The 26,238-nt window shown below is 40.1% G+C and overlaps 2 protein-coding genes and 1 long non-coding RNA gene across 4 annotated transcripts in view; 1 reads left to right on the top strand and 2 right to left on the bottom strand.

Annotated features, from left to right (window-relative positions):
• ZFYVE9 (zinc finger FYVE-type containing 9) overlaps positions 1-17,210 on the bottom strand; it is a 75,987-nt gene extending 58,777 nt beyond the window's left edge. Inside the window, exons 1-2 of one of the 2 annotated variants that reach the window (XM_040705225.2) lie at positions 14,534-17,210; positions 13,687-13,855 (exon numbers count right to left, since the gene is read on the bottom strand). The gene's annotated coding sequence lies outside the window, so the exon portion shown is untranslated. The remainder of the gene's footprint in view (positions 1-13,686; positions 13,856-14,533) is intronic. The other variant, XM_046944890.1, reaches the window with a different exon arrangement.
• The window catches only part of LOC121111421, a 20,231-nt gene extending 2,009 nt beyond the window's left edge, over positions 1-18,222 (top strand). The window contains exon 2 of the long non-coding RNA XR_005862010.2: positions 3,768-18,222. This is a non-coding gene — a long non-coding RNA (uncharacterized LOC121111421). The remainder of the gene's footprint in view (positions 1-3,767) is intronic.
• Positions 16,053-26,238, bottom strand: BTF3L4 (basic transcription factor 3 like 4). The gene is made up of 6 exons (NM_001031285.2): positions 26,181-26,238; positions 25,197-25,260; positions 24,225-24,338; positions 21,660-21,861; positions 19,402-19,461; positions 16,053-18,501 (listed from the first exon to the last, which is right to left on the bottom strand). Exons 2-6 carry the CDS (start codon positions 25,248-25,250, stop codon positions 18,455-18,457), a joined length of 477 nt encoding a protein of 158 aa, NP_001026456.2. The 5' UTR covers positions 25,251-25,260; positions 26,181-26,238; the 3' UTR covers positions 16,053-18,454.

The raw sequence follows: 26,238 nt of genomic DNA, 5'->3' as shown, positions 1-26,238 counted from the left end.
TGGCAAAACTTGCAGAAAGTTGGGGGGAAAGGAAGCCTCGTAATGGTTTGAGTCTGTTACTGGATGGAAACAGTAGAAATGTGAACAATAACACAGGAAGGTGGAAGAGCTCAATAACCAGTATTTCTGGTCTGCATTTGGGGAAGAGCCAGCTGATACACAAATACAGTACGATGATGATGAGATACATTCCTTTGCGACGGGCTCTGAGGGCGATGTTAAACAGAAGCTAATAGCTGGGCATCAGCAGGTCTAGGTAACTCAGTCCAACAGTTCTAAAAGCACTGGCACAGAGTATCTTTAGACAATTAATGTCCATTTTCAATAAATCTTGGAACGCTGTTCCAGAGGACTGGATGAAATATTGCACCAATATTTCAAGAGGGTAAACAAGGTGACCAGGGTAGTTATGGCTTGCCAGACTGACAAGAATTCTGGGTAACATAATGGGGCATGGGCTACATTACATGATTAGAAAATAATTAAAGGATGGAAACAAAATAAATGCAAATTAATGTGGAAAACAAATCTTGCCAAAATAATTTGATTTTTTTATGGCGTTACGAGTTTGGTTGATCAAGGTAAGTAGGTCTATGAAATACTTGTTTGGTAGCTTGAAAAACTTTAATTAAGAAACCAGAATGATACGGACTCATTACAGCACATATTAAACTGTTTAAATTCTGGCTAACTGGCAGTTACAAATTAGGGAAATAAGAAGGCATCATCAAAGAACGTGTTTCTGTGTCACATGGTGATTGGTTCTATGCCATTATACCTCTAGTAATGGCTTCAAGGAGAGCATAAAACCATCACTTACCAGTCTGTGAGTGATGTAAACAATAAGGATCAACAAAAAACAAGTCAGAACATAGAGTATCTGAGACAGCTTGATAGCAAGTAATATGCATTTCTATACAGCCAGATGTAAAAACATGCACCAAAGAATAGAGGTCATGATTACAGGATGGGAGAATTTGTGCTATAACAAGTTAATGCTCAAAAACCTCGAGAGTCATCACAAATAATCAGAAGCAGATGAGCAGGTGGCGCAGCGCTGTGGCCAGCAGGATAATATAATCCTTGGTTTTATAAACAGAAGAATATAGAATTATGTCTTTATTTTTATCTGGCATAAGTCCAACTGCTCCTGAAATCTGATATTCAGATTCTCTCATAGAAGCTGGAGAAGAGGTGGTCCAGAGAAGACCAGCAAGAATGATTCAGATAGAAAGTCAAAACATTAAATCTGTTTGCAGAAAGTGAAGGGATGACTCAGTCACAGGTTTTAAGTACTCCCAGAATTCAGTGACTATACTAAAGGCAGTCTCGTTCACCTTGCCAGCGAGGTCTTTTACCAAGTGAATTAATTACTGAGACGCTTCAGGGGGGAACAAGTTAGATGAGGTGCTTGTGAGAGACAACTACAAGATCCTAGCTGTGGATTCTTGTTGCTAGTCTATGCAGAAGTTGATTTCCTTGGGCACTAAGAAGAAGCAACCTGTCATCCCCTTCAGCATCATCTGACACAGATCATGTGTCTCTGAGCACATGATGGGAGCAGCCATCTGGATGCTAATGTTTACATGAGCTGAAGGAATTACTGTAGTTGTTCACAGAAGGCAAATTCTTTGAAGTGTATTACATACAAAGATAACACTTCTCACTTGAGAAGTCTGACATACATTGCTGGAAGCTGGAAACTCCTTACAATTACGCTATATGATTATCCTGCTACTAATTTCTTATTTGGCATCCGCTTCTGTCTGTTCTCACAGGCAGGCTACTGATCTATCTCCTGGCAAGCAGAGAGAGATCAGTTTGGGTTTAAATCGAGCCTGGCCCAGCCTTGATCCATGAACAGTAGAGTGGGAGTTTTGGTGGGAGCATGGAATAGATATTTAGTGGTAAAGTGGCATAGGTGCAGAACAGAGCCAGTGGAGAGAACAGGAACATATGATAATGGAAAGTCAAAGATAGAATTGAGTAGGGGATTGAAGATGAGGCTCTGAACATCTCCAGAATCTCACACTGGTCAAAAAATAATTATAAGTTTCCTGACTCATCTTGTATCATTGAACAATTAGGAAACCTCACAGCAGAATGCTCATCACTTTCCTGGTGTGGTTCCTGATCCACACATGCAGCCTCCTATCGATACTCATGATCTCGGGTGGGAAGGGCCAGTGCTCTGAACCTAAGAGCCAAAATGCCTTGGATGACCATCACTTTTGTTCACAGTTCCATGGAATAAAATATAGGCTTTTTCCATATAGTTGCTAGTAACTGTTTGCATACCACAATCCTACAAAAAACAATACCTTAACTATTCGTTACTACCACCTCTGCCAATGGAGTGCTTAATGATCTCTTATTCGGTTTCTACTGTAAAAACCAACTCTGATTGCACCTTTCCAAAAACACCGAGACCTGCAGTGAAGATTACAATGTAATGATTTTGCCCTCTAGTGGCGGAATGACTTAGTCCAGCTCCTGTGGTGACTGCCTTCATACATCTTTATTACATCACCAGCCTTGGATATTTGATTTTATTTATTTATTTATTTTATACAGGCTTCATCCATTACACTCCATCATTACACTCAAGTACAACCTGCATCAGAACAATCTGAATCAATAGAAATGCTTGTCCAGACAACTTCAGGAAGCTATATAAAGGTTAACTCAGTATTTAATGAGTCATACAATAAAGCCATTAATACCTGGGCACTTAATTAACATATAATCTATTTTCTACCAGATGTGGTTTAATCTCTAGCAAAGAAAAAGACCTGCTAGGTCACCAACTCCACGCATGGGTCAGTTTAGAGTCATTCTGTGATAATACATATTCTTGTTTCGTCCAGTTTAAATTTTAAACATCATAAATTCTTAGGAATAATAAATATGGTATTTTAAACCTTTCCGGCAGTACCCTCTCATAGGTTATGCATTTAAAACCTGGTTTACTAGCTATACTGGCTATCTTTTGAAATATCCATCGATTTTCTCTCCATATTCCAGACACTGGCCCAGAGGCTTTAAGAGATATGTGTCTGTATCTGTTTTAAATTTCTGTGGGAACTTGAGCAAGGCCTTTGGACCTTGGATTTTTTCATTTTCTCTCCCTCTGGTACCCATTTTGGTTTGTTAGTCCAAGCTTCTTAAGGAAACAACACTTACTCAAATGGTTTGTCTTTCACTTTCTCCTTCCCATATATTTAGGATCTCTCAGCCAACTTCTGCTGCAGCTGAAAATGTGATAAGTCTCAAGGGACACTAAATTTGTAAAAGTACTGTGGCAATCCATGACACAGAAAGGGTGAGTCAAAGCAAGTTGCACTGCTGTTACACACACAGTGTGGCAGCAGCCAATGTGTTAATCAGCATGTGGCTGAGCTGCACAGACAGCACACATACCCTGCTGAGTTACTGCCAGCATATGCTGCCATGCCTAGGGGTGTCAAAGGGAGTGCAAAGGAGGCTGAGGTCACTGTGCTATGGTTAGGGCAGGGAAGAGATCAGAGGGCAAAGACACAAAGCCATGTGCAAACAGGATCTACATCCTTCCAGTATTCACAACAACAGCTTCTTGAGGATTATTATTTAACTCTGTATTTGAGACTGAGATACGACACTTGTATTACTTGAAAGCCCCTACTAAGCAAGAAGACAAATTACAGGATTTAGTTGTCCCTTTCAATGAGAAAACAATAAACACTTGGATTATTTCATTCTCATTTTTGCTCTTCATTTCTATTTGCAAGCTCTGGAAATGCTTAAGAACCTTTCTGATAACATTGCTGGTCTAGCCAGAAGCTGGAAGTGCCTTTAATGAATACCCACAGGGTTCAGGTACTCATGAGGATGCTCCAGATGAATGTCTGCTCAGTAACAAAAAAACTGCCAGGATGTCCAAGGAGGAGAAACAGGTTCCTGTTCAACTTTGTATCTCACTTGCTGAGTGACATTTAACCCATCTGAGCCCTTTACTCGTGTATAGTAGAACTAGTTATACTGACTGCATGAGTACGTGCTGCATGAGACCACATAAAGGTCTGTAAAAACTGCTTTGAGAGTCATCTGTGAGAAGTGTTACTATGATGATTACATGAAAAATTATCATTTGGAAGACGTGAAATCATCACCTAAATATGTGCTTTCTAGTTCTCTGAAACAAAAGACCTTTGAGATTCAAAAGTGAAGAGTTCAAAAGATGAACTTCATCTTCCTAAAACGCTGCGAAATGTGCATTTTTCATTTGAAGATCTAAAAGCACATTACAAATTGTTGAAACTCTTGAACAACCTGCTCTACATCACTCAAAAAGTACATTTAAGGGTTTGGACTAGAATCACAGAATTCTTGATTTTACTTCACATCCCGTATATCTCAACTAGGGGAGATTTTAATTTCCTCAATTGTATAAAGTTTCCCATCTTCCAAAGACGATGGAGCTCCAGGAATAATGCTGGAGCTGTACCAGAAGATGGTGGCAAGTAGGAGAATTGTGCCTCTCACTGTTTGGATAGAGGTCGTAATTCATGCCAAGCTGGTCTAAAAAAATCTGCATCAAGTGTGATATATTGATGGAGGAGGAGGGACTGGTTTATCTCACAGCTTCAAGAAGGAATTTTCTGAGTTGTTGATAGCCTGTTCTAAAAAGCCACGTACCCTTTTCCATACATGCAACCAACATATCTGTGCTTCATGGCCAATGGGAATAACAATGGCAAACAGCAGGTGATTTTAGAGTCTCCAAAACAGGACCAGATGTGGGTCTGCAAAGGAGCTTACAAGCTTCTGAAGTAGATCTACATAAATAACGTTCCCAGGCATTTGTGTGGGCTTCAGTGAATGCGCTCTGGACTTGATGTGTTCACTCGTGGAGGCGAGGCTTACTCAGTATGCTGGCTGAGGACAAAATACATCAGACACTTCGGAAAGGAATTCCACCAGCAAAGCAGCAACACAAGAGGGTGTTTTGTGGAGGATTTTCAAATGGCTGTTTCTGTGAACAGAGACTCACTCCCTCAAATGTCAACGTTTTAGATGCAAGGAAAATACTAAGGACAACTCAATTTTGGAGAAAAGACTTAAATTTTAGTTGTGTGTAAGTACAAAATAAAAACATTTCGAAGTGAAGAATCATACCAACATAGTTCTGATTAAATAATCCACTACTAAGAGCGTTGAAGCGACACCTTTTGGCATGTGTGTTTTCTTGTGTCTTCCACTGTAACTACCAACAAAAAAGTTGTCAGATTTTTTTACAAGTTTTGTGTACGAATTAAATCTATTAATTGCTGTACTGATCTAATATAAATGGACACATACATTCTATGCAGAAAAAAAGATCTAATCCTTTTAAAATCTTGTTATAATCTGTGTAATATCTTGTAGCAGCAAGTACCATGCACCAATTATACTTTGAAAGTACTTTCTTTAATAAACTGCACATGCTCTACCAGGCAGCTTAACTTAGAGTGCTTTGTTCTCTCATAGGAGCAATCAATTTTACTTTTTCCATATAATCCTCTATTCTGTTTACTACCAATGTGTTCCTTCTGTCACATTTTTGTTTCTGCAAAAATGCTGACAATTTTAATTTTTCTTCAAATCACAGGTTTCTCTGCATCTTCATATAGTCATTTTCAGCATCTAGATGCTTAGTTTTATCCTTATTGGAAAGCTGAGGGCTATGGCCCGAGCTGAGCAGGCTGTGTCACCTACTTGGAGAAGCACTTTGACAGCCTCAGTGTTATTGCTTTCTATTTTTGGGAGAATAACAGTTATACAACAACAAGCAGAGCTCTCTGCCTGCACACCAGCTCAACTGAAATGTCTGGTTTTCTTCTTGGACGGTCAAACCTGAAAGGTAATGCATCCTGCTGTGAGCAGTTATGACCAAAAGCCTTACCTTGCCTTTGTCAAAAGTATTCAACATTCAGGAAATTTACCTTGAACATAAAAATAAAATATTTTTACTGCAGCTCTGTGAAAAAGAGAGAAGAGAGAGACTGCTACAGGCCTTGGGAGGAGAAGGGAAGACATAGAAGGAATAAATCCAGTGGGTCCTGGGGCATAAGAAGGCGTAGGATAAGGGACAGCAGCAGTGATGGCACATATCTTGCATGAAGTTTATAACCTCTGGTTGAAGTAGGAAATATATTTTAGAAAATGTCTTCAAACCACGTGTAGAGTTCTCAGTGTGTCTACAAACATGCAGTTACTTATTTCCAGCATTCTCAGTTTTGTTGTTTGACCTTCTGCTTGAAGGATGGAAGTTAAGTACAAACTTTAATCGAGAAAATGAATATTTTTTCTTTCAATATCTGTGTGCAGGGTTTAAACAAATACATACATACAAATTTATTCTTTAAATCTTTCAGGATTCAAATGAAAAGATGGGCTTTCTTCAGAAAGAAAAAGAACTGAAACTTACTTGAAAGGAAGTGGTAGATGTAGTTGGCTCATTGTTATCTGAAGCATTTCCCTTCTTTGTTGTGCTGGGGATAAATGAATGGCTGCTATATGCACAAATGTACATGACCCTCAAGCTCTGGTTCATGATTTCTTATTAATAAACCTCCGAAGGCGTGATAAAGTCAAATTCCAACAAAAGGGATTTTATTCATGAAGGAATCTGGCAGACACTACTTTTGCAACACTCTCTTGGATTATTTGTTGTCGGCATGCTTATCTTTTCCACCCTACTCCACCTTATTGTCAGATTAATGAAAAAGGATGCAGCAGGCATTAATAATCACCATCTTTGATGCACTTTTTTTAAGCTAAGTCTTCTAAGGAAGTCTGCTTACAGAACTGTGCTGCAGGTGCATCTCCCCCTCCTCTCGAACAATTTAGATATATGTTGCTCAGTGTCAGCCGCACTTGAAAGTGGCAACTGGTGACTGCTATAGAAAAAAGTCACAAATGACTGCCCCTGCTGAGGGCACGGCAGATACCATACGTTCTTTCAGCAGCAGGTGGCTGTCAGTCAGCAGCATGCAGGTCTAGACTCTTTTGGATGGATATTCTCCTCTATCAGAACTGCCACAGCGAATAATAGTGCCCATATCTCAGGGGAAAGGCATGATGCAGGGCAGGTAGTGGAGGAGATGGTTAAAAACATGGGCTCCTCCTGCTTTCATTAGTTCTTTGAGGAACGAAACTGTTCACATGCACAAAAATTTGTATAAGTCCACCCCCAAGTATTCAAGGCATTAACAAAAATCCCAAGCATCTTGTTCATTCCAATTGCTTCTCCACCCACATTCTTCATTGAATTAAAGGATATCCTACATATGCTTTTGTTTCACTTATTCCCTAAAGATCATTTCATCACACACACCAAGCAAAGATCTTCAGCATATTCACAGTAACATCTCATTCAGAGCATTCAGCATTATGATGTTCCTGGCACAAGGGATGTTATTAAAGGATTTTAGAGATGAATAGACTGCAGATTTCCCCAGGGCAAGACATCAGAAAACGGACATCAAAAGAACATGGCTCAAAATGCAGTGGGCATTACCAGCTTCTGGCAAATCCTACTAATTTCTGAACAGTAATGCTGTCAGGCTGCGTTAGAGACACATCCCTCCTAGAATATCTCTGTAAAGCTATGTTTGCTTATCCACAAAGCACTTCAATTTCAATATCCAACCCTATAGTTCATGTCAGCATAATCTTCACTAGTAGAAAACATATCAGGCCAAGTCCAGATACGATCTCACTCAAATCTTCCAGAGCAAACATGACACAGACTCTATAGCCACCAAAATTACATGTTTTCTCCAACCATCATTCACAAACACAAACAGACCACTACAAGCCATGCAGATCTCAAACGTGAATATTTCTTACAGAAAGTGCAGTTTGTCACATACTACACATCATCTTCACAGGATGACACTCGGTGATGGGAATTTTACTTTTAAATCTCTATTTCCGTTTTTCACCAAAAACTCACTGGGATTTATTGTCTTACAGCTATTTTGAACCACCAGTAACAACTCTTAAGTAGGCAGTGAGGAAGGAGAGGCACGTATACTGACACGATGTCACCACCTGACTTATGCTGGGACATAAAAATAGTTCGAAAAGTAGCATGACCAAAATTACAGTATCGTTTAATTACAACCTACTTTCATGACAGGCTGTCAGTTAATTAACAGTGTCAAAACGCTGAATCGCCTCCAGCTTCTACGTGCTTTGCAAATGACGTGGAAGTCATCTTTTTAAATAGCAACAGCTTAACTGAAAATGCAAAACTCATAGCGAAATGCTCTGAAAAATGAAGCAGCCAGCTGAACTGGTATGAAATTCCCCACAACAAAAATTCGCGAGGGAAGACAGTTAAAATCCATTTAACTTGTTCTCTGAAGATCATATTCACACAACGATATTCTTGTACCAGAAACTATTCTTCTGAAACTGGTATCATTTTTAAAAAGTTATTAAAAAAGAGCCCTAAGTGACAATGGTCTGTGCAGCTACGCACACGGCCTGGCTCCAGCACTGACACCTTCCCTCCAGCCTACTACAATGCAGGCAAGCATTAAGCTGTTGCATGTAGGCCTACCTCCATTTCATACTGCTTTCTACTCCTTGGCATCTGCTTTCCTCCTCCTCTGAACAGCAAACTCATCCCTAGCACTAAATTCCCTGTTATCTTTATTGGGCAGACTTTTAAATTAAATTATTTTATATAAATAAGTTTTGCATAAATTGTAGAAAAGCAGAAGAATGCAGTGGTAAGTGGACTGGATAGACAGCTCATGCTGAACTAGCCAGCAAAAAATAAGAACAGTGCCCAAACACAGAATTAGGCTGTCCTTTGAAAGGTAAGAAAAGGAAAAATATCTTGAAACTGAAACAGAACCAGTGCAGCCCTTCTCTTTCATTGTCATGTTCATAACAAGATGGTCCCTGTGATGGAAAGCCAGAAAGAAAAGTTCTTCTTTGTTTTCCAAAGGAAAACGAGTTCTTAACATCAAGAAAACTGCTGAGTAAACATCTCCCCCTGAAGCATGCAAAAAAGCTGAGCATCTTCATAACGAAGGAAACCTTGTCTTTTGGAGGAATAAAGGAACCAAGGTAAAACAGAGCCAAAGCTTTATGTCATATAGTAACAAGGGTATATATATGTGAGGCAGAGTGATTGAATAATAAAGGATAAGGCCACAAGAAAGCAACCTGGTAATACAGGAGAGACCGTGCTGGGTGGGTTCATAGCTTCATGAATGTGGCAGTGTCTAGGTGATTAACAAATTAGAGGTTGGAGAAGAAGATAGGAGACTGGATTTCAAGATAATTTGGGCGTAGGACCAAGAGGAGCTGCTTAGGACTCTAATTTATGCAACTACTAAAGGACTTCAAATACTAAAAAGAAAACAGCGAGTTTCCTAAGCTGAGTTCAAAGTGTTCTTTGAAACTAAAGTCTTGGATCAAGAAATTTTTTTCTTTGGTAAAAATACCATTTGGTACAAACCAGGGAGAAAATGAAAGCTGACCAGTAAACAAGAATGATTCACTTTGCCAGGGTGAAAAAGACCTCAAAATAATTTTGGCAAAATTGTGATTGTTCAGCAATTACACCTTTATTTCAAAGGTGTGTGCTGTATGGATCCTGCTCTCTGTGTTTTCTTGTGCTAGGACACTATCGCTTCTTCTGCAAGGAGGAAGCCCAGAGCCCCACACTGACATTTAAAACTGCTGAGAACTTGTTGTTATTAATTTGATTATACCTTAAATGATAAGCTCTTCAGGGAAATGGACCGTCTTTAATTCTGTATTTTTACAGAAACCATCATAAGGAGTTAGCATCCAATAAAGCCTATTACGCAATGTGATGATGCAGTGTTAATTGCATGTTGCGTTCTCCCTGACCACTTCCTTCAATATTTAAAGGGCTACCCTGGAGATAAACATCAGCTCAGCAATGGCTAGAATGTCAATGACTACACCAATTTCCACTAATGGTGGAAAATACCCCATAAACTGCAGCCATCTCAGCCAAATCTTTGGATTATCAGCCTATGCTACTCTCTATTCATCTAAGCATACCTAAAATTCCCACTTGCCACCTGTGGTATTGAACTCTATGAGGAGCCAGGAATCCAGCAAACATTGCCATATAGACACTAAATAACAGAAGAAATGAGTGAAGAAAGTCACTGGTGTCACTGCAAAGATCTCCAAGCTGAACAGAAGCTACTAATTATTCCTGGAAAGTTATGATCACTTCTTTTCCTAGTAAACATGGAAACAAAAGCCAGACACGTGCTAGTCTTCACTGTGTCATTTATTAGGTCAGTAGTGATGGCAAACAGAGTCAGTCTTACCATCACAGACAAACTCTACCAATACATCACATACATGTACATACATAGAGAGAACAGTCATGACTGCACACACTCCTTCTGCTGTTCCAATGAATTTCATGGCCCTGCTTGAACCATCCTGTTCTCTTAGCAATATTTTGACTTCACAACTATGTGGCAACCCCTTGCCCTAGCTAAAGGATGTTTCTTCATTAGCTGTAATTAAGCCTATAAAAAACAGGCTTATTATGCCTTGCCAAATCAAGATTGAGATTTTGTGGAGTGCTGTGAGTCAGAGCACTATGGAAGCCCTGCCCAATTACTTCTTCAACATCTCAATGAGAGACTCTGTAAGTCGTTCAGAACTGTAACTCAAAATCAGTCAGCTGAATATTCTGAGTTTGCTTGAAAAAAAAAAACCCACCAAAACCAATTGACTCCGGGGTTTGTTTCTTTTCACCTATGAGTTTGTTAGTAACCTATACATAGACACTGAAGTATTTGGTCCTTGCATGGAAGCTTAAAGGGCTCGTGGGATCTACTGAATAAGAGTTACTGGGATAAGCAACCATAGTACATGCCTATTTTTACCATGTGACTGTAAACTAGTTAGGAATGTTTGACAAAATTGGTACGTCCAAGAATATAAGATTAAACACAAAGTTTGCCAATAGAATAATAGCAAGTATGGCAAGAAGCTGCTAGGGAAGCAGGAGCTGGGGCAAAAAAAGCAAAACTCTTGGTAAAATAAAGGAAAAACACCAAAACCAGAGAGATGTTCTGTTCTGATAAAGACCAGGTATTTTTGCTTTAACAGGATTACTTAACTATGATGGTAACAACTGTTAAGGCTTGTTTTTATTGAGCAGGTAGACAATGCATCTCCCGCAGCTACTTTCCATGGGGCTGTTTAGGAGGGTAAGACTAATTGCAGATAAGTATTTCATCATCTCCCTCATCTTGGCTTATCTAAGGTAAAAGCGAAGGGCAAAAATTGAATCAAGGCACATCTCATACAAATCTTAATGCAGATTAATGGCTTTGCAGAAAAAACTAGCATGCACAAAAAGTAGTTCTCATGCTTATCCAAGGTAAGTGAAGCCTTGTTCTAAATGGCTACCTTTCATCTACTCTTTCCTGAAAAATACTGGCTGTCTTGAGTCAATAGGAACCAAAGAGCTCAAGCAGTTTTCAAGTGTTTGCAAATCTTGTGATGTGAGGCAGCCCAAACTCATGATTATAGTTAAAGGAAGAAAACAACATGAGTGGTTACAAAGGAAGATGCACTTAGGATATGCTCTTGATGAGGGTACTGTAAGCCACTGAGAAAGCGCTGGTGTAAGACATCTAAACCTTTTACTACAGCTTACTGCAAACTCAGAACATTGTGCAGATTAAAGCTAGAAAAAAGTACACATGGAAAAAATTCTATCAGTTAAGACACCAGTGACATTCCACTGTATGTTCCCACAGAACAAGCAGTGCTGCTCACCAAAGTCACCAAGTTTGCAGTGACCAGGACTGCACTATAAAAACCCTCTCTAATTTAACAAAATCATCAGGAAACAGCACATATCACCAGAAACAATAGCTAGATTACCCCTTCAAATTTGACTTGTAGCCCCTAAAATAAAAGACCAGATGGAATATTTTTTATGGATAACCCATTTCAAGGTTTACAGAACTGAGCTGGAAAATCACCATGTAATGGGATAAACTATGACGATTTCAGAGTTGGAAGTGGCTAACACAGTTTCTCAGTACAAACTGCCAATGAAAGCAATTCTGCAACTCAAAGGGCAAGAGAACAAATAAGGGTTGTAATATTGCTGCGGTCAAAAGTTAATAATTTGCAACACGGAAACTATGAGGTTGAGAAAAAAAGATGTAGAAAATACTAGAAAATGGAATGCATTCCTTGCTTTTCAGAAAACTGACATTTCTTTTGAGTCAAAACAGAAGCCTCAGCAAAATACTCCAATATCCAGCAGCAGATTCTGAGAAATGCTGTATATTTCAGTCAAGCTGCGGAAACCAGGCTGTGGGAAACACTCATTCAAAGTAAAAATTACTTTATGCCCTGCTTTCCTTTAGAAACATTAAAAAAAAATGCAAGCCATCGATCATTACAACTGTCACTCACATAGAAATAGAGCAAATGCTCCAAAATGAACAGGGAGAAACTTCAGTTCCATCATTACTCTCTGGAGACTGTGAAAATACTGTAAGCAAGTTACAGCTATTTTCAATTAAACTCAATGTGTTAGAAAACCATTTGAAATAAGACCTTGTCATAGAGATGGCAATTTCTTAAAGTTCACATTGTAAGCTATTTACTGACTGAGGTTTTCAGTGAACAGAAAAAAAGCTCTATTCCTGCCCCCCCCCCCCATCACTCTTCACTTTCTAAAAAGAGGCATGCAAAACAAGCACTGGAGGAAGGCTGTGTTTGGGTGCTCTGCAACTACAGAGCAGAGGATGGCTGGAGCAGAGGGTGGGGGCAATAAGAGCATGCTGAAGTCGTTCTGCATTCAGCTTATCCAGCCCACGTTGCGGGCACCAACTTGCCAGTTATGATCCCCATATTTCACAATTAAAAGAAAGTTTAAAAATAAGCTTTGAGTTACAGAATCTGACCAGATTGGTCGCCCAAGGCATCAGTATGGCAAATCTTTCCTTTCTTCCAAACTCAGTATGACTCTGGCAGCAGCACCACAAGCTCCCCGTGCCACCTTGCCAAGAGAAGCCTCAGAGGCAGAAGCAGCAGAAACAGTAAGAAAAGGCTAGTTCAGTACGTAGGGCCCATTGACGTGATGGTCACCTCTGCCAAGCCTGCCCAAAAGCACTGCAGTGCAAATGCTTCCCTTTAAAGGAAGGTTACCATTTATTTAGCAGAAAGCTAAAGCTAGCTGTCAGGTGGCAAGGCAAAGACAACCAGATGGGCCCTGAACATACAGCTTCCTCTGCAGGAATCTGAGACCTGCAAGCTCAAACACTGCTGCCAAGGTGCAGGATGCAGTTTCACAAGCTCAGTGAATCAACGAAAGCAAGCTGTCAAGATAAGAAACAGTCAGGCTTTTAGCACGTGCAAGTACAACCACAACGTGGTACAGCTTTCCCAGTAAAGTGAAAAATAACCAAAAAATGAAGTCATTTACAACCAGCTGAGCAAGCTGACCCAGTTGGCCTCACAGATCACCTACTACATCCGGTGCTTGAGAAAGCAAAGAAAAGCAAGGCCTATTTATCAGTCTTGGTGGTGAGGAAGCATTAGATTGTAGCAGGCCTTTCACCAAGCTTCACACTCCTGGTGTGCAAAGATGCTGACAATTTGTTGAGATTTTAAGCTTTCACTTACCTATGTTTGGCAATAGTTTGCATCATTTGGAAATTTCCAGCTTCACATCTGGACTCAGAGTCAGATCTGATGTTCTGAAAATGCAGTTTGCACAACACTTCTCAGTGTCTGGAGAAAGCTGGTCACATAGCACTGGCTCCTCTTTGTATGCTAAGTTGCATCAGACAATCTAAAAATACATTAAATACTTTCTAATATTACTTTTTGACATAAGCAGTAACTATAGCTGCCACAAGGATATTGCAAGGGTGAGAGGTCACATAACTTAGTTGGAATATATACACTGACAACCCAAAATACCGTGGAATATAATTCCTTTTTATTGTTCAAACTTTTGCCTTACTATTGATACTTTATCTGCTCACTGGAGTTTTAAATGATCTCTTTTTACTGTAAGGATGTAACAGACTCAGCATATTCATGAAGTCCATCCGCAACAGAGAATTCAAGGAAATGCTGTATAGTATTTGAGCATCTGATAGATACCAGATTGCCAAGAGAGAATGGTGTCTGAGCAAACCCTGGGTCTGTTGTTTAATGAGGGGGTATTTAATAGGGCTGTTGGCCCAATGAACAGTATGTGCTTACCATGTGGAAGTAGCCTTTCATCATAACATTTGCAGATGCAGCTCTTTTCTCTCAAGAGCCATCCAGACTGTTTATCCATTAATTTACGTATCACATACTTGTATGAGGAAGGGCAGTGCTCCCAAAATGAAGGCAAACTAAGGCACTCTAACATGTATGCATTTGTTTCTTCTTGCCAAACACAGCGCCAGAATCCAAATAAAAGCCCAACTCCCAGTTACTACACTATGCATAAACCCAGGCTTCCACCCAAACATACCAGCAAGACCGATTTTAGAGTTAAGTCTCTTCACTTGCTCTGCTTGGCTACCTGACTTCTTGACTGGCACTGCAGCCCCCATGTTTCTGAATAAATCCATGAAGTTCTTCAGTGTCTGCAAAATGGTCTTTGAAAAGGGGGAAAAATAAAAAATAAAAATTACTTTACGGGAAAATAAATAGCTGAATGTGAATAACCATTCCCCTTACTTCTGCAAGCGCTACCAAAAAGTTGCTGAGACTGTTGTGATGTGCTTGTCTGTGCATCATTTCATTGGTTCAATTAAAAAACACGGATTGTTTAATCAATTAATCTTGATCTGCAGAATAATCTGGTCACTTTGCTGAATAAAATACTACTGTCTTCAAGTAACAAAAAGAGGCTGATCTTAAGGGCCACTGGAGGAATTCATTCACCCACCTTTCACCTGTTAAGCACCACCATTTGCCCCCACTGCCTGGAGCAGCGTAGTCTGATTACAGGGAAGCCCCAGGAGTGAAAGTGGGGGGCTCCTCAGGAGAGACATTAATTCAACTCTCACATTAAGCAGCTTTACCTCACTGTGTTGCAGCTGCCTCAGTTCCTTCCTGTGAGCAGCAATACACTCATCATTCAATACACCACTCAGTAAAGAAACCATTAAGACCTCCAGAGCTCATTTTGAATCCAGAACATTATTTGTTATGATCCCAGCAGAAGGGATTTCATAGCAACTCCCAATTCCCACAGAATGTTGACAAACAGTGAATTCTCAACATATTTCACTAGTAGTTCTGATTTCAGCTTTATCATTCCTCATGCATTCAAGTACTCCTATACCAGTTAGAAAAAAATTCACCCAAACCCTATTTCTTCACAGCTGTCAAATGCTCTTTTTACATCAACTCCTTCCACCCTACTAACACTCACATGCCAACTCACTTATTAGCTAGTGCTGCTTGACAAAACCCCTCGCCATCACTTAGTACCAAGTTTGCAGCACTGCTGACTAGAGGTAACTACTGCCACCCATCTTGCATGAGCCCTGCTCTCCTGAGGCCAGCAAGTCACACATTTCCTCTTTGTAATTTACTAAGGAAATACACACATCTACTGGCAGCCTACTAAAGCAGAAGACCAGTGTTTGCAGTCTCAAGTTCTCCATTCTTTCAGCCTTCTGTGATTCAGCTTTGATTCTTGCATACAGCCCAAGAAAAGTTTCAAGCTACGTTCTGCTCTTTCCATTACTATTTTAAGTCACTGCCAAGATTTTTAGTACGTCAGTAACTTTATCGATACCTTTTGTATGTCAGTGCTTAAGTACTGAGCAATCTCACTACAGAACTACAGTGGTTATGAAGCTTCAAGCCAAGCAAAGAACATTTTGATGCACCACCTGCCCACCTCATTGTGGAGTTTTCACTGTAGCAACACAAACTCTTGTTAACTCTGCATTCCACCAGAATTTACAAACACTGTTTGAGTAATAGCATGAATAAATATGAAGAAAAATAGCTTTTCCCACAAGAGCCTTGATGGGTTACTTTTAATTAAAATCAGTTTAATGATTGATAAGCTCTAGTATTTCCAGCAGCAAATCATAAGTGGTTGACTGTTTTCAGGTACAGTGAGAAAACTGATAACGACATAAGCTAGCATATTTAGTTAGTTTACTGGTTGTCAAACACAGGAAAGAGCGGTGGTTTAAAGTGTAAGTTGTCAGATCAAGAACAAAAATTAAACGAGCATTTTGTAAGAATTAGGAAGTTAAACTATACAAGTTTACTGAATCCATCACTTACTCTTAATCTCTCACAAAATTATTTTCCATATACTTGCTACATCAGAAACTGTGGAGCACAAATTTTCAGTATCTGATCAGTATTTGGAGCAAGAGGGATGTCTCATGCATAAACTCAGTACAATTGCTACTTTGAAATGTTCTCCACTCACAGCCCTTAAGCAAATGGCAGAACACTACAATACGTGTTTCCGAGTATCCTTCATTTGCTTTGAGCTTTCAAAAGCAGCAAAAGGCAACCCAGTGTGCCTGTGCACACATTAATGAAGAAATCTTCTCCTTACAAACAGAATAATCTGCAGCTGATTCAAGATTAGCCATACGACAAACCAAAGTTTCATTCAGCACTGCAGGGAAAATAGGAGTGTGGGTATACGAAAGTGTGAAATCCTAAAGCTCTAACATGATCTTCCCTAAACCTGCATGTATTTTCCTCAGTAGTTGTCAGCAAGGGTGTATCACTGTAAAACAGCAGCTGCATCCACCCAGCTGTTCCTCAGCTACTGCTGGTGGGAAGAGACAACACACGAGAGGGAACTCTTCCTCTTCCATACTGCTGTTTTATTTTGTAGCAAGATCCATGTAGTATATAAAATATAAGAAAAAAATGAACAAGACCTATAAAATGAGTTCAGATGACAAGCCACTTCAGCTCTGCTTTCATGGTTTTATCATGATGCCACCAGACTCATGTACTGTTTACTTTGTACTTCTACAGTTCTATAGCATATGAACCTACATAGAAAAAGCTGATATGTTCCAATTAAGCCATAGTTAACTGACAAATGTAGAGGAGGAAAAAAATGGCTTTCTTAAGCCACAGCTGCCCCTGACACAGGTTACAATGATGTCTAACTATACTGCAATGCACATAACATCAAGAACCTTGAAAGAGCCTCTGAGAAATCAGGTTCACATTAAGCATTTTAAAGGAAGGTCATAAATACTGCACTGTACCAGCGGTACCTCCCAATGTCCTCTTTACGCCTGAGGAGCATTTGTGGGTTTTAGTAAGCTACTAAAATAGATGACACCAAACCTAGAGGTAGGTTAAAGGCAAAGGTAAAATACAGGCAAAAAAAAAAGTCCCTTTAGAGCTAGTCATTGCACAAACTGCCCAGCAGGAGGCAAGGCAAAATGTCAACAACTTTTTCTTCCCACCTTAAACATTGCTCACATGGTGCATTTAATTTCTAGTGCCATAAGAGTGACACTGGATCATCAGCTGCTAGTAAATGCAGTCATGCCAAGAGAACAGCCTGAAGGAATTCAAGCAAAAATCTGTTATTGTGCAAAACTGGTGCACTGGACTATTACCAACTAGACCTCCAAGTTTTCTAAGTGACCTGATGGTAGAAAACCAAAGGATTCGTTTTCATTTTGACCTAATATACCCTACATGTTCATAAGGAGAACATATTGCTAAGTCCATGCGAAAGGAGTCAAACATCAGCTTGTCTCAGAGAACTACGGAAATGAGAAAGTAAGCTGAGAAAGGAGAAAAAAAATATTACTTTGCTGGGACCAAGATTCTCTTTTAGAAAATTACTGTACCAAACAAGCTGATAAAATAGCTTGTCTAAGGTAACATGTAGGCATCAACATATGGTTAATAACAAATATTGTATACATTTCAACATGGATGAGAAATATCTTCAAGTACAGTAATTAATGCAAACTAAACCCAAATTTTAAATGGTGTAATGCCTTCAGGTCACAAAATGTAGACAAAACTTTTAACTCTACTCCTTCTGTGTACTACTTGGTGATAATCAAAAGTAACAATGCTGAAGATTGATTTTATTTCTTCTTTCGAAAGAAAAGGGAAGATGGTTAAATAAAAGTGTTCTCCAATTTGTTCTCCACTATATGTACACCCACACACATACACACACGCACATGCACACACCCCTCAAACTGCACTGACATTTTTGTTTTGACCAAAAGAGTAGATCCTGGGAGTAAGTGCAAAATGCAAAATCAACTGACAGAAAATGCTGAACAAACAGTATCATAAAAATACAAAATATTTATATTACTGAACTATTAACAGATGATGTTCTCTGTTTCTTTAAAACTTTGGAACCACATAGCTGATTTCTTAAATCTAGTCCATGCCAGCTTCCAGAACTATTAATGATTTAGTTAGCTTCATTCTTTGATGCTTCATCAAAGTTTTCTACGAGATCTGAAAGAGATGAAGATATTTAATACAGCGATGCCCAGAAACAACTTCAGATTAATGAAATGCATTTCTAATATGAAGTGTTAGGTAGTTCTTAACTAGATAGTCACGTACATAGTTTTCTTATTTTGTTTTTTAGTGGGATTTGAAATAGCTTTAAAAAGAATAGGATTTGTTTGAATATATGCAAAGCAGCAGATATACAGGAACTCTCAGAGTGGAGGTTCTAACATGAAGACAGACTGATTTTCAGAGGTGCTCTACTAGATGCAGTTGAGTCTTGAGCCACCAGCTCAACTACCTCTGGTTAAGCAATCACTTACTGTTGCACTCAGGAAGCAGATATCTTTGAAAATACCCGTGTATTTTTATGCAAACTCAAACCCATTGCCAGACCTGAAATCTGGGTCATCCGTTATTTATTTATTTTTGGCTAATACACCATACTGCTGCATATAAAATAATGTGGTAATCTATACAGTTATCAGCTGACAAACTAACGACTTGGAATGAAAGTTTCTCAACAAACGAAGACACTGACACAAGCTTAATTTCTTCTACTGCAGAAATAGAAATCCCACACCAAAGTGATTTAAAACAATGCTCTGAAAACTATGCCAAGCACATCTTTTTACAGATATTTTATTTTCCAGCCCTAAAATCTTACCCAGATATTTCGCTCACCCTTTCAACCTCCCCATACTTGAAGCTAAGAATTAAGCAATTTCAGCAAGGTAAACTATTTTCAAAAGCTGGAATCCAGAATCATCACTATTTTAATGCTGCCCAGCATATTAAGCCTCTCCTAGCAATTGAGAGGAATAATTACATCAAGAGGTAGGTATTTAAATGCATGAATTAAGTATTTGTACATTAAATGGACATCTAAGTGGATGTGCTTACCTGGGACATCATCATCTTCTTCATCAATATCTTCAGATTTTGGTGCTTTACTGTCCAACACTATAAAAAGAAATCTGGTGCTGAGTTCTCATTATACAGGATTAGGGATAACCACACAATAAAATAAGACTTAATACACTGATGAAAACAGGAGGCATTCCCCTCCATACTGATCACTCCAATAGGAACAAACATGCAAGCAACTGGGATATCAAGAGTAATCACCATGACCAAAAGTTCCATTTGTGAATATTAACACAGCCATTTTCAAATGCATAGCCATATTAATGCAGAACTAACAAAAGATGAAATGACAAAAATCAGCAGTGACTGTATCTTCTAACTGAAGCCATGTGTTTTAATGTAACAGTCATGTTATACTCATCTGGAGCCAGTATAAAGAATCAAAGAATCCTTAGAGCTGAAAGGGACCTGTAAAGGTCATCTAGTCCAACTCCCCTGCAATGAACATGGACACCACAGCTACATCAGGCCTGATACAGCCTTGCCCTCAAAGTCTCTAGAGATGGGGCTTCAACCAAATCGCTGGGTAACCTGTTCCAGTGTCTCACCATCCTCACTGCAGAAGACACTTATTATATCCAACCTACATCTATCCTCTATAAGCTTTAAGCCATTTCCCCTTGTTCTATCATCACAGACCCTGCTAAAGAGTCTGCCCCCTTCTTTCCTGTAGCTCCCCTTTAGATACTGACAGGCTGCTATCAAGTCACCTCACAGCCTTCTCTTCTCCAGGCTGAATAGTCCCAGCTCTCTCAGCCTGCCTACCTCATAGGAGAGATACTCCATTTTGTGGACCATTTCTGTGGCCCTCCTCTGATGTGCTCTAACAGGTCTGTCTCTCTCCTGAACTGAGGACTCCAAATCTGGACACAGTACTCCAGGTGAGGCCACACCAGTGCAGAATAGAGGGGCAGGATCACCTCCCTCAACCTGCTGGTCACACTGCTTTTGATGCAGCCCAGGGAGAGGCTGGCTTTCTGGGTTGCAAGGGCACACTGCAGGCTCATATTTACCTCCCTATCCCCTAGTACCCCCAGGTCTTTTTCGGCAGGACTGCACTCAATCCTTTCATCCCCTAGCTTGTAGCAGTAGCAAGGGTTGCCTCAACCCAGGTGCAAGATCCTGCTTTTAGGCTTCTTGAACATCATGAGGTTCACCTGGACCCACTGCTCAAGTCTGTCTGGGTCCCTCTGGATGGCATCCCCTCCCTCTGGAATGCTGACCCCACAGCTTGGTGTCATCAGCAAACTTGCTGAAGGCACACTCAACCTGACTGTCAGTGCCACTGATGAAGATACAAAAAGAATATTAGTTCCAGCACTGAGCCCTGTGGGACAACACTCATCACTGATCTCCATCCAGACACAGAGCCATTGACCACCACTCTATGAACCCAATCCTGCAGCCAGTTCTTCATCCATTGAACAGTGTACCCATTAAATCTATAGCTTTCCAATTTGGAGAGAAAGATGTTGTGGGGTATCATGTCAAAAGCCTTGCTGAAGTCCAGATAGATGACAGCAGTGGCTCTTCCCTTGTCCATTGATGCAGTGACACCATCATAAAAATAATATCACATGATTCAATTACCAAGAGGCCACAAATATGGAATAAGCATCTCTGCATCAAGGGTCCTACATGAAACCTACTCTTCTGTAAGTCATGGACCTCAGACCATGCTAGAAGTAATCTGAAATGCAAAAGTATTTCTTCTCACTGGTCCACCTAATTTAAAACTGTCTTTCTGTCACAGTAAAGAACTACTGGTACTGAGGTCATAATAAAACATGATTATGACAATCCATCTTTCTCAATTATCAAAGGCATTTTCCTTAACCTAATAAAACTATGCAATACAATATGCAACAAAAACATTTCATAGAAGAAAACAGAATCAGTACCTTGACAAACAGGTCTGCTGAGATTTTCTAGGTAAAAACTTCTACTACTTTTGTTTTTCTCTAACTATTCTGTCATACACAGCTGCACACCTGGAGTTACTCCACACCTGACTTAGCAGATTTCTTTTTTAAGTCTTATTTTTAAACCAAGGTCAGCCTACGTAGAGTCTTGGGGAAATAAAAAGATTTTCCTTTCTATCATGTTTCCACAACAGAGGCTAATATAAGTTACATGTTTTTGTGACATATGTTGCTATTAAATTTGTGTTAACGTTTTAAGACTGCATATATATACTTTTTTAATCATCAGGGAAAGATTCCACTAAGACCTACCTTGTCTTGGGAATTGTTCAGCTAACTTCCTGAGACTTGTTAAGCTGTCAGCACCAAGCTGGCTTAAGATGCCTGGAAGCATTTCTGTGATCGGTTTAGCCTCTGCATGACCAGTAATTGCAAAAGTGTTAGCAGAGAGGGATGCCTGAACCTTGGGGTTGTTGAAGTGAATAACCGTTCCATCATCTTTTATCATGTTCACCTGTTTAAACACATAAAAAGCAACATTTACCAAAGTGTTGCAGCATCTTGTTGAAGTGTGATAAATTATTATCTAAAACTAGATTTAAATATTAAAACTAAAGCAGCTACAAAAGTATAGCTAATAATATAACCACAAGTACAGCACCAAGAATTAGCATCACCTGAATTAGAAGAAGAAAAAGTTATAAGTAAGGGAAGGGGGAGATGGCTCAGACATACGGTGTATGAAAAGGCTGAATTAACAGCTATGGCTGCCTTAGAGCAATACAGATATCCATACAGTAAAGTGATAATATACACAGTTTGTGTTATCATACAACCTAAATATGTTTTTTATTAAGGTAAAACATATAGACCATTAGCCTTTAAGGCATAAACTAGTTAATATCAGGAATGTCTCAGAAGGAAAACCAACTCTGTTGTAACTCTTTACAAACTAAAAGCAGTAACAGAAAAGCCTTGACACAGCAGTTTAAGACACTGCAATTCCCAGCTATTTATGTCACCTATCAGAAAAACATTACTGTTTCTGCAGCAGACTTGGCAAAAGCCGAAGACTCAAGATCTGGCCTACTTGCTGAAGATGCCCAGTGCTAAGATTTTCTCCTCACTTATCTCTTACAGCACTGCAGATTTATTAATTAGCTGCACTCAAACTGGCTTCTGTGCTCTCCTAGTAATTCCATGATGACTCTTTTGAGACTAAGCACAACATACAATGACTCTGCTCCCCTGCCCCAGCATTCTGAATCACCAGTGATTAAGTTTACAGCCAGCACAGCTGCCTGCTCAGCTCCTAGTATGGAAAAGCTCACACTGATACCTTTTAACAGGTTTTATTTTGCTTTTTTTATTTTGAAGTTAACAGAGACTAAAGGGGAATTTACTTTTTTTTCTGGGCATGACTGATGTAACGGTTATGCAGAAAATAATTTTATCTGCAGAAAAGAAGTTTACTTATACTAACAGATGTAATCTGTTAATAATACTTCTGAATTTTGGGAGTTTATTAGAGGTTATAGAGAAAAAAAACATTTTTCAACTGAAGAATACATCTAAAACATGTAAGTTACCAATTTCCAAGGTTCAAAATATGTTTTGATCAGAACTTTTTCCTTAAACAGACAAAAGATGCATCCCTTTCCCCCATAACTAAGGGGAAGTGATGAATGCTTTAAGCCCAGTCATACTCTTACTTAAAAGTCTCTTCAAAACAAGTCACAAAAAATTCTCTGCCTATGTTTGACTCAACATTACAAACCTCTCCAGCTTCTATTTAAGTATGTCAATTTGGGTCTACCTGAATAATACAGCAATACACAGTAATTATGTACCGAGCTGTCAAGGTTAAAGTATTTTGAACAATCCTCCTCCACGTCAACACATTTTAAATCTTAACTGTGTCTGAATGAAGACTTTATGTTCTGTGGGGGGGGGGGGCAAAAAGAAAAAAGGCTGTTCGTGTAGCACAGCTTCTGACACACCATACTCCAGTAACAGACAAATTTAAAAGTATTTCTGCAGCAGTGGTATGAAGGCTTTCAGACAACCCAGGCTTCTACTGAATCTGCATTTGCCTTCGGAGTGCACAAAGAGACCTCTGGGTCACCTTGTAACCCTGCTTAAATTAATTAATCACAGCTTAAATATTACGCTTTTTCAACCAAGCAGTACTGTAATATGGAGCTCGTGATAAAGGAACACCACCTCCTCCCACATATAAGCATCACTCTCTACAACATTATGGAAAGAGTTTCTATTCCAGTTCATATTTTCTCTGGAAAAATTAATACACAAAAATGGTACGGAATACTTGAAGCCTTCCATTCCAATACAGAAGCTGCTTCTGTAGAGTTTTGCTAGTACTGTAAGAAATACCACTCTCCTGTCTCTACCAAAAACAATTCTGATTTTATTTTCACAATGTAAAAGCATCTAGTTTTGATAACATGGACTTGTAAGTTCCTATTCCAAGGATTTTGATTCCATCCTTTTTGTTCGGCACCACACAAGAACTGACTGTACTCGTGCAATAAATACATACTCACTGCTCTACTGTTAAAATTAGGTAATCTCAGTTCAAGAGGTTAAGAATCAAGAGATTTTTTTGTTCTGCAATTAATGCAAAAGACATGTATCACAAGCAGCTTACTACCTCCTGTGCTCACTGTCTGGACAGTAGAACCTTTTCCCTTCTCCTTCTACATATGTGCACTTTAATGAGACAAATAAAAAAGAAAATCAAGCAACTTCACCTATACATAATCAGACGTGTGAGTTTGAGAAAGAAAATGAAAGTAAAAAACAACACCAAATCACTACACTGAATTTCATTTCACACAGGAAACACTATCACTATACCTCTTCAATGCCAGCAATGTTATTTACTGCCAGTTTTTTGAGCGAACTCTGAAGTTTTTTGTCATCAGCTGTTGCTGTTCTGTGCACCACCTTCTTCTTTCTGCGAGCTGTTCCCTGGAAAAGAATCAAGAGAACAGCCTACAACACTCACATTCTCACAACACTTTCAATTTGAAGTCACCTCACACTCAGCAACATCTCTTTTCCGAGCTGTAAGAATGCTCTGTAGCAGAAAACACTTCTCAACGTTCTTCCCTTCACTTACAGTTTCAGCTGCCAGTCCCAACTTTAAGACTTTTCTTAAGTGTAAAAGACAGAAGAAGCACAGAAGTATTTCTTTTTTCCAAGAGCTGGATTATAAAAGTATTAACTTATAAGCAGCATATAAAAATGCTGTTTAAGAACTTCATCCAAGATGAATTAAACCTAAAAATCCACACTTCTGTAAGTAAGTAGTTAACATTTTTAAACTGCTCCAAGGACAGCAATTCTGGAATTTCTAATTTGCAAGCTTTTGTACAGTCCCCCAGACCCCTGTCTATGGTTAGGAAATGAATACTTACACGGAATCATCTATATGTTTTCTTTGTCATATTACATACTGGCTGGCACAGATGAAAGAAAGAGCCCTGTGCAGTCAGATAAACCCTGCAGCTGATACTAAAAATGAAACTTCCCAATAGGCAGAAGAGAAAGAACTCATACAAGCAACAGGTAAGCTTAAGCTGAGCATTCACAGGTCACAACAAGTCCCTGATTTAGAATGAGCTTACACTCTGGAACTACTCATTCAGTAGCTGTGAACTGAAATAACACTGCTTTTCAGGCAGTAGGAAGATGCAGACCCTTTCAGGTCCACACGGCATTGAGAGATCTTTTCTTCAGGCCTCTAAATGGCCTCTCATGAGAAGTTTCTCCCTGAGCCTGCAGATCCAATCACAGCAAATATTACAGCCCTTGTGGCTTTCTTACCTTTCCTCCTATTCGGACCTGAGCTTGAAGCTTGGCTAGTTTTTCCTGATTCATAGCGTTGTGTCTAAAGAATGAGGTACAAATACAAGTTAACTACCAAAACATTAAGAGAAAAAAACACTGAAATAATGCAAGCAAATACACAAACAACAAAAAAAAAAATCTGAGGAACACACTATCTAAACACCACAAAGCAGCCCTGCAGAAGAAGCACCTGCACCACGATGATGCAAACCAACACTACGTTTGATGTTGCATCAGTTCGAGGCAGGATCTGTAAATTTCCAAGTCTAAGTATGTCAGCTCACTGCTGGACCCACCTCGCTACTGACTCAGACCAAAACCAGCACGGGCCGCCCCAAGGAACGCACCTTTGTGCTGCACAGAGCCCAGGGAGAGGCTCACCCGAGTCTTCTGATGTACTGCTTCCAAATAACAAACCCATGACAGACCCCCGTAGCTAACGAGCTGGCTCCAAGCTCAAGGAGGCTCACACACTGCCACATTACTAACAAGGGCCTCTAGCAGCCATTGCTCCAACCCAATGGCTAGCAAGTTCGTTAACTGGGCTCTGCCACGGGCCAAGCGTGACCTTTAAAGTCCAGAAGACACGAGAGCTCGGTATGGGCTGAAAAACGCCTCTGCCGCAGGAGATCAGCCCCGAGAGGCCCTCAGAGACGGAAGGACGAAAGGAACGCGCGCCGCAGCCGCACTGTGCCAGAGCGACAGAGGGACGGAGGTCTTCAGCACCGCCGGGCCCGGCACAGCGGACGAAGGCCGCATATCTGTGCGGGACGGCGCGGCCAAACGGGATACGGAGACCGCAGCTCCGAGCCCCGGGGCACGGCCTCACTCTTCCGTCCTCTGCCCCTCAGCCGGGGCCCGGCTCACGGGAACGGGACGGAGCCGAGCGCCGCACAGCCGGCCCGCCCGCTCCCTCACGGCCGTGCGCGCGCGGGGACGGCAGGCGCGAGGCGTTCTCACCTAAATCCGGCGGCCCCTCCGCAGCCCAACACGCGGTGAGAACAAGATGGCGGCCGAG

The sequence above is a fragment of the Gallus gallus genome, chromosome 8 (genome assembly GCF_016699485.2).
Source record: "Gallus gallus isolate bGalGal1 chromosome 8, bGalGal1.mat.broiler.GRCg7b, whole genome shotgun sequence".
Lineage (NCBI taxonomy): Eukaryota > Metazoa > Chordata > Aves > Galliformes > Phasianidae > Gallus > Gallus gallus.
This window is presented reverse-complemented; position numbering and strand designations above follow the sequence as displayed.

What these genes read in the sequence shown, in the direction of transcription:
- BTF3L4 (NM_001031285.2), bottom strand. Translation starts at nt 25,250, where the DNA reads ATGAATCAGGAAAAACTAGCCAAGCTTCAAGCTCAGGTCCGAATAGGA. An exon ending in ACATTGCTGGCATTGAAGAG is followed by an intron (nt 21,862 to 24,224) that starts GTATAGTGATAG and finishes GTGTTTAAACAG; the next exon opens with GTGAACATGATAAAAGATGA. An exon ending in TGAACAATTCCCAAGACAAG is followed by an intron (nt 19,462 to 21,659) that starts GTAGGTCTTAGT and finishes TTCTTTTTATAG; the next exon opens with TGTTGGACAGTAAAGCACCA.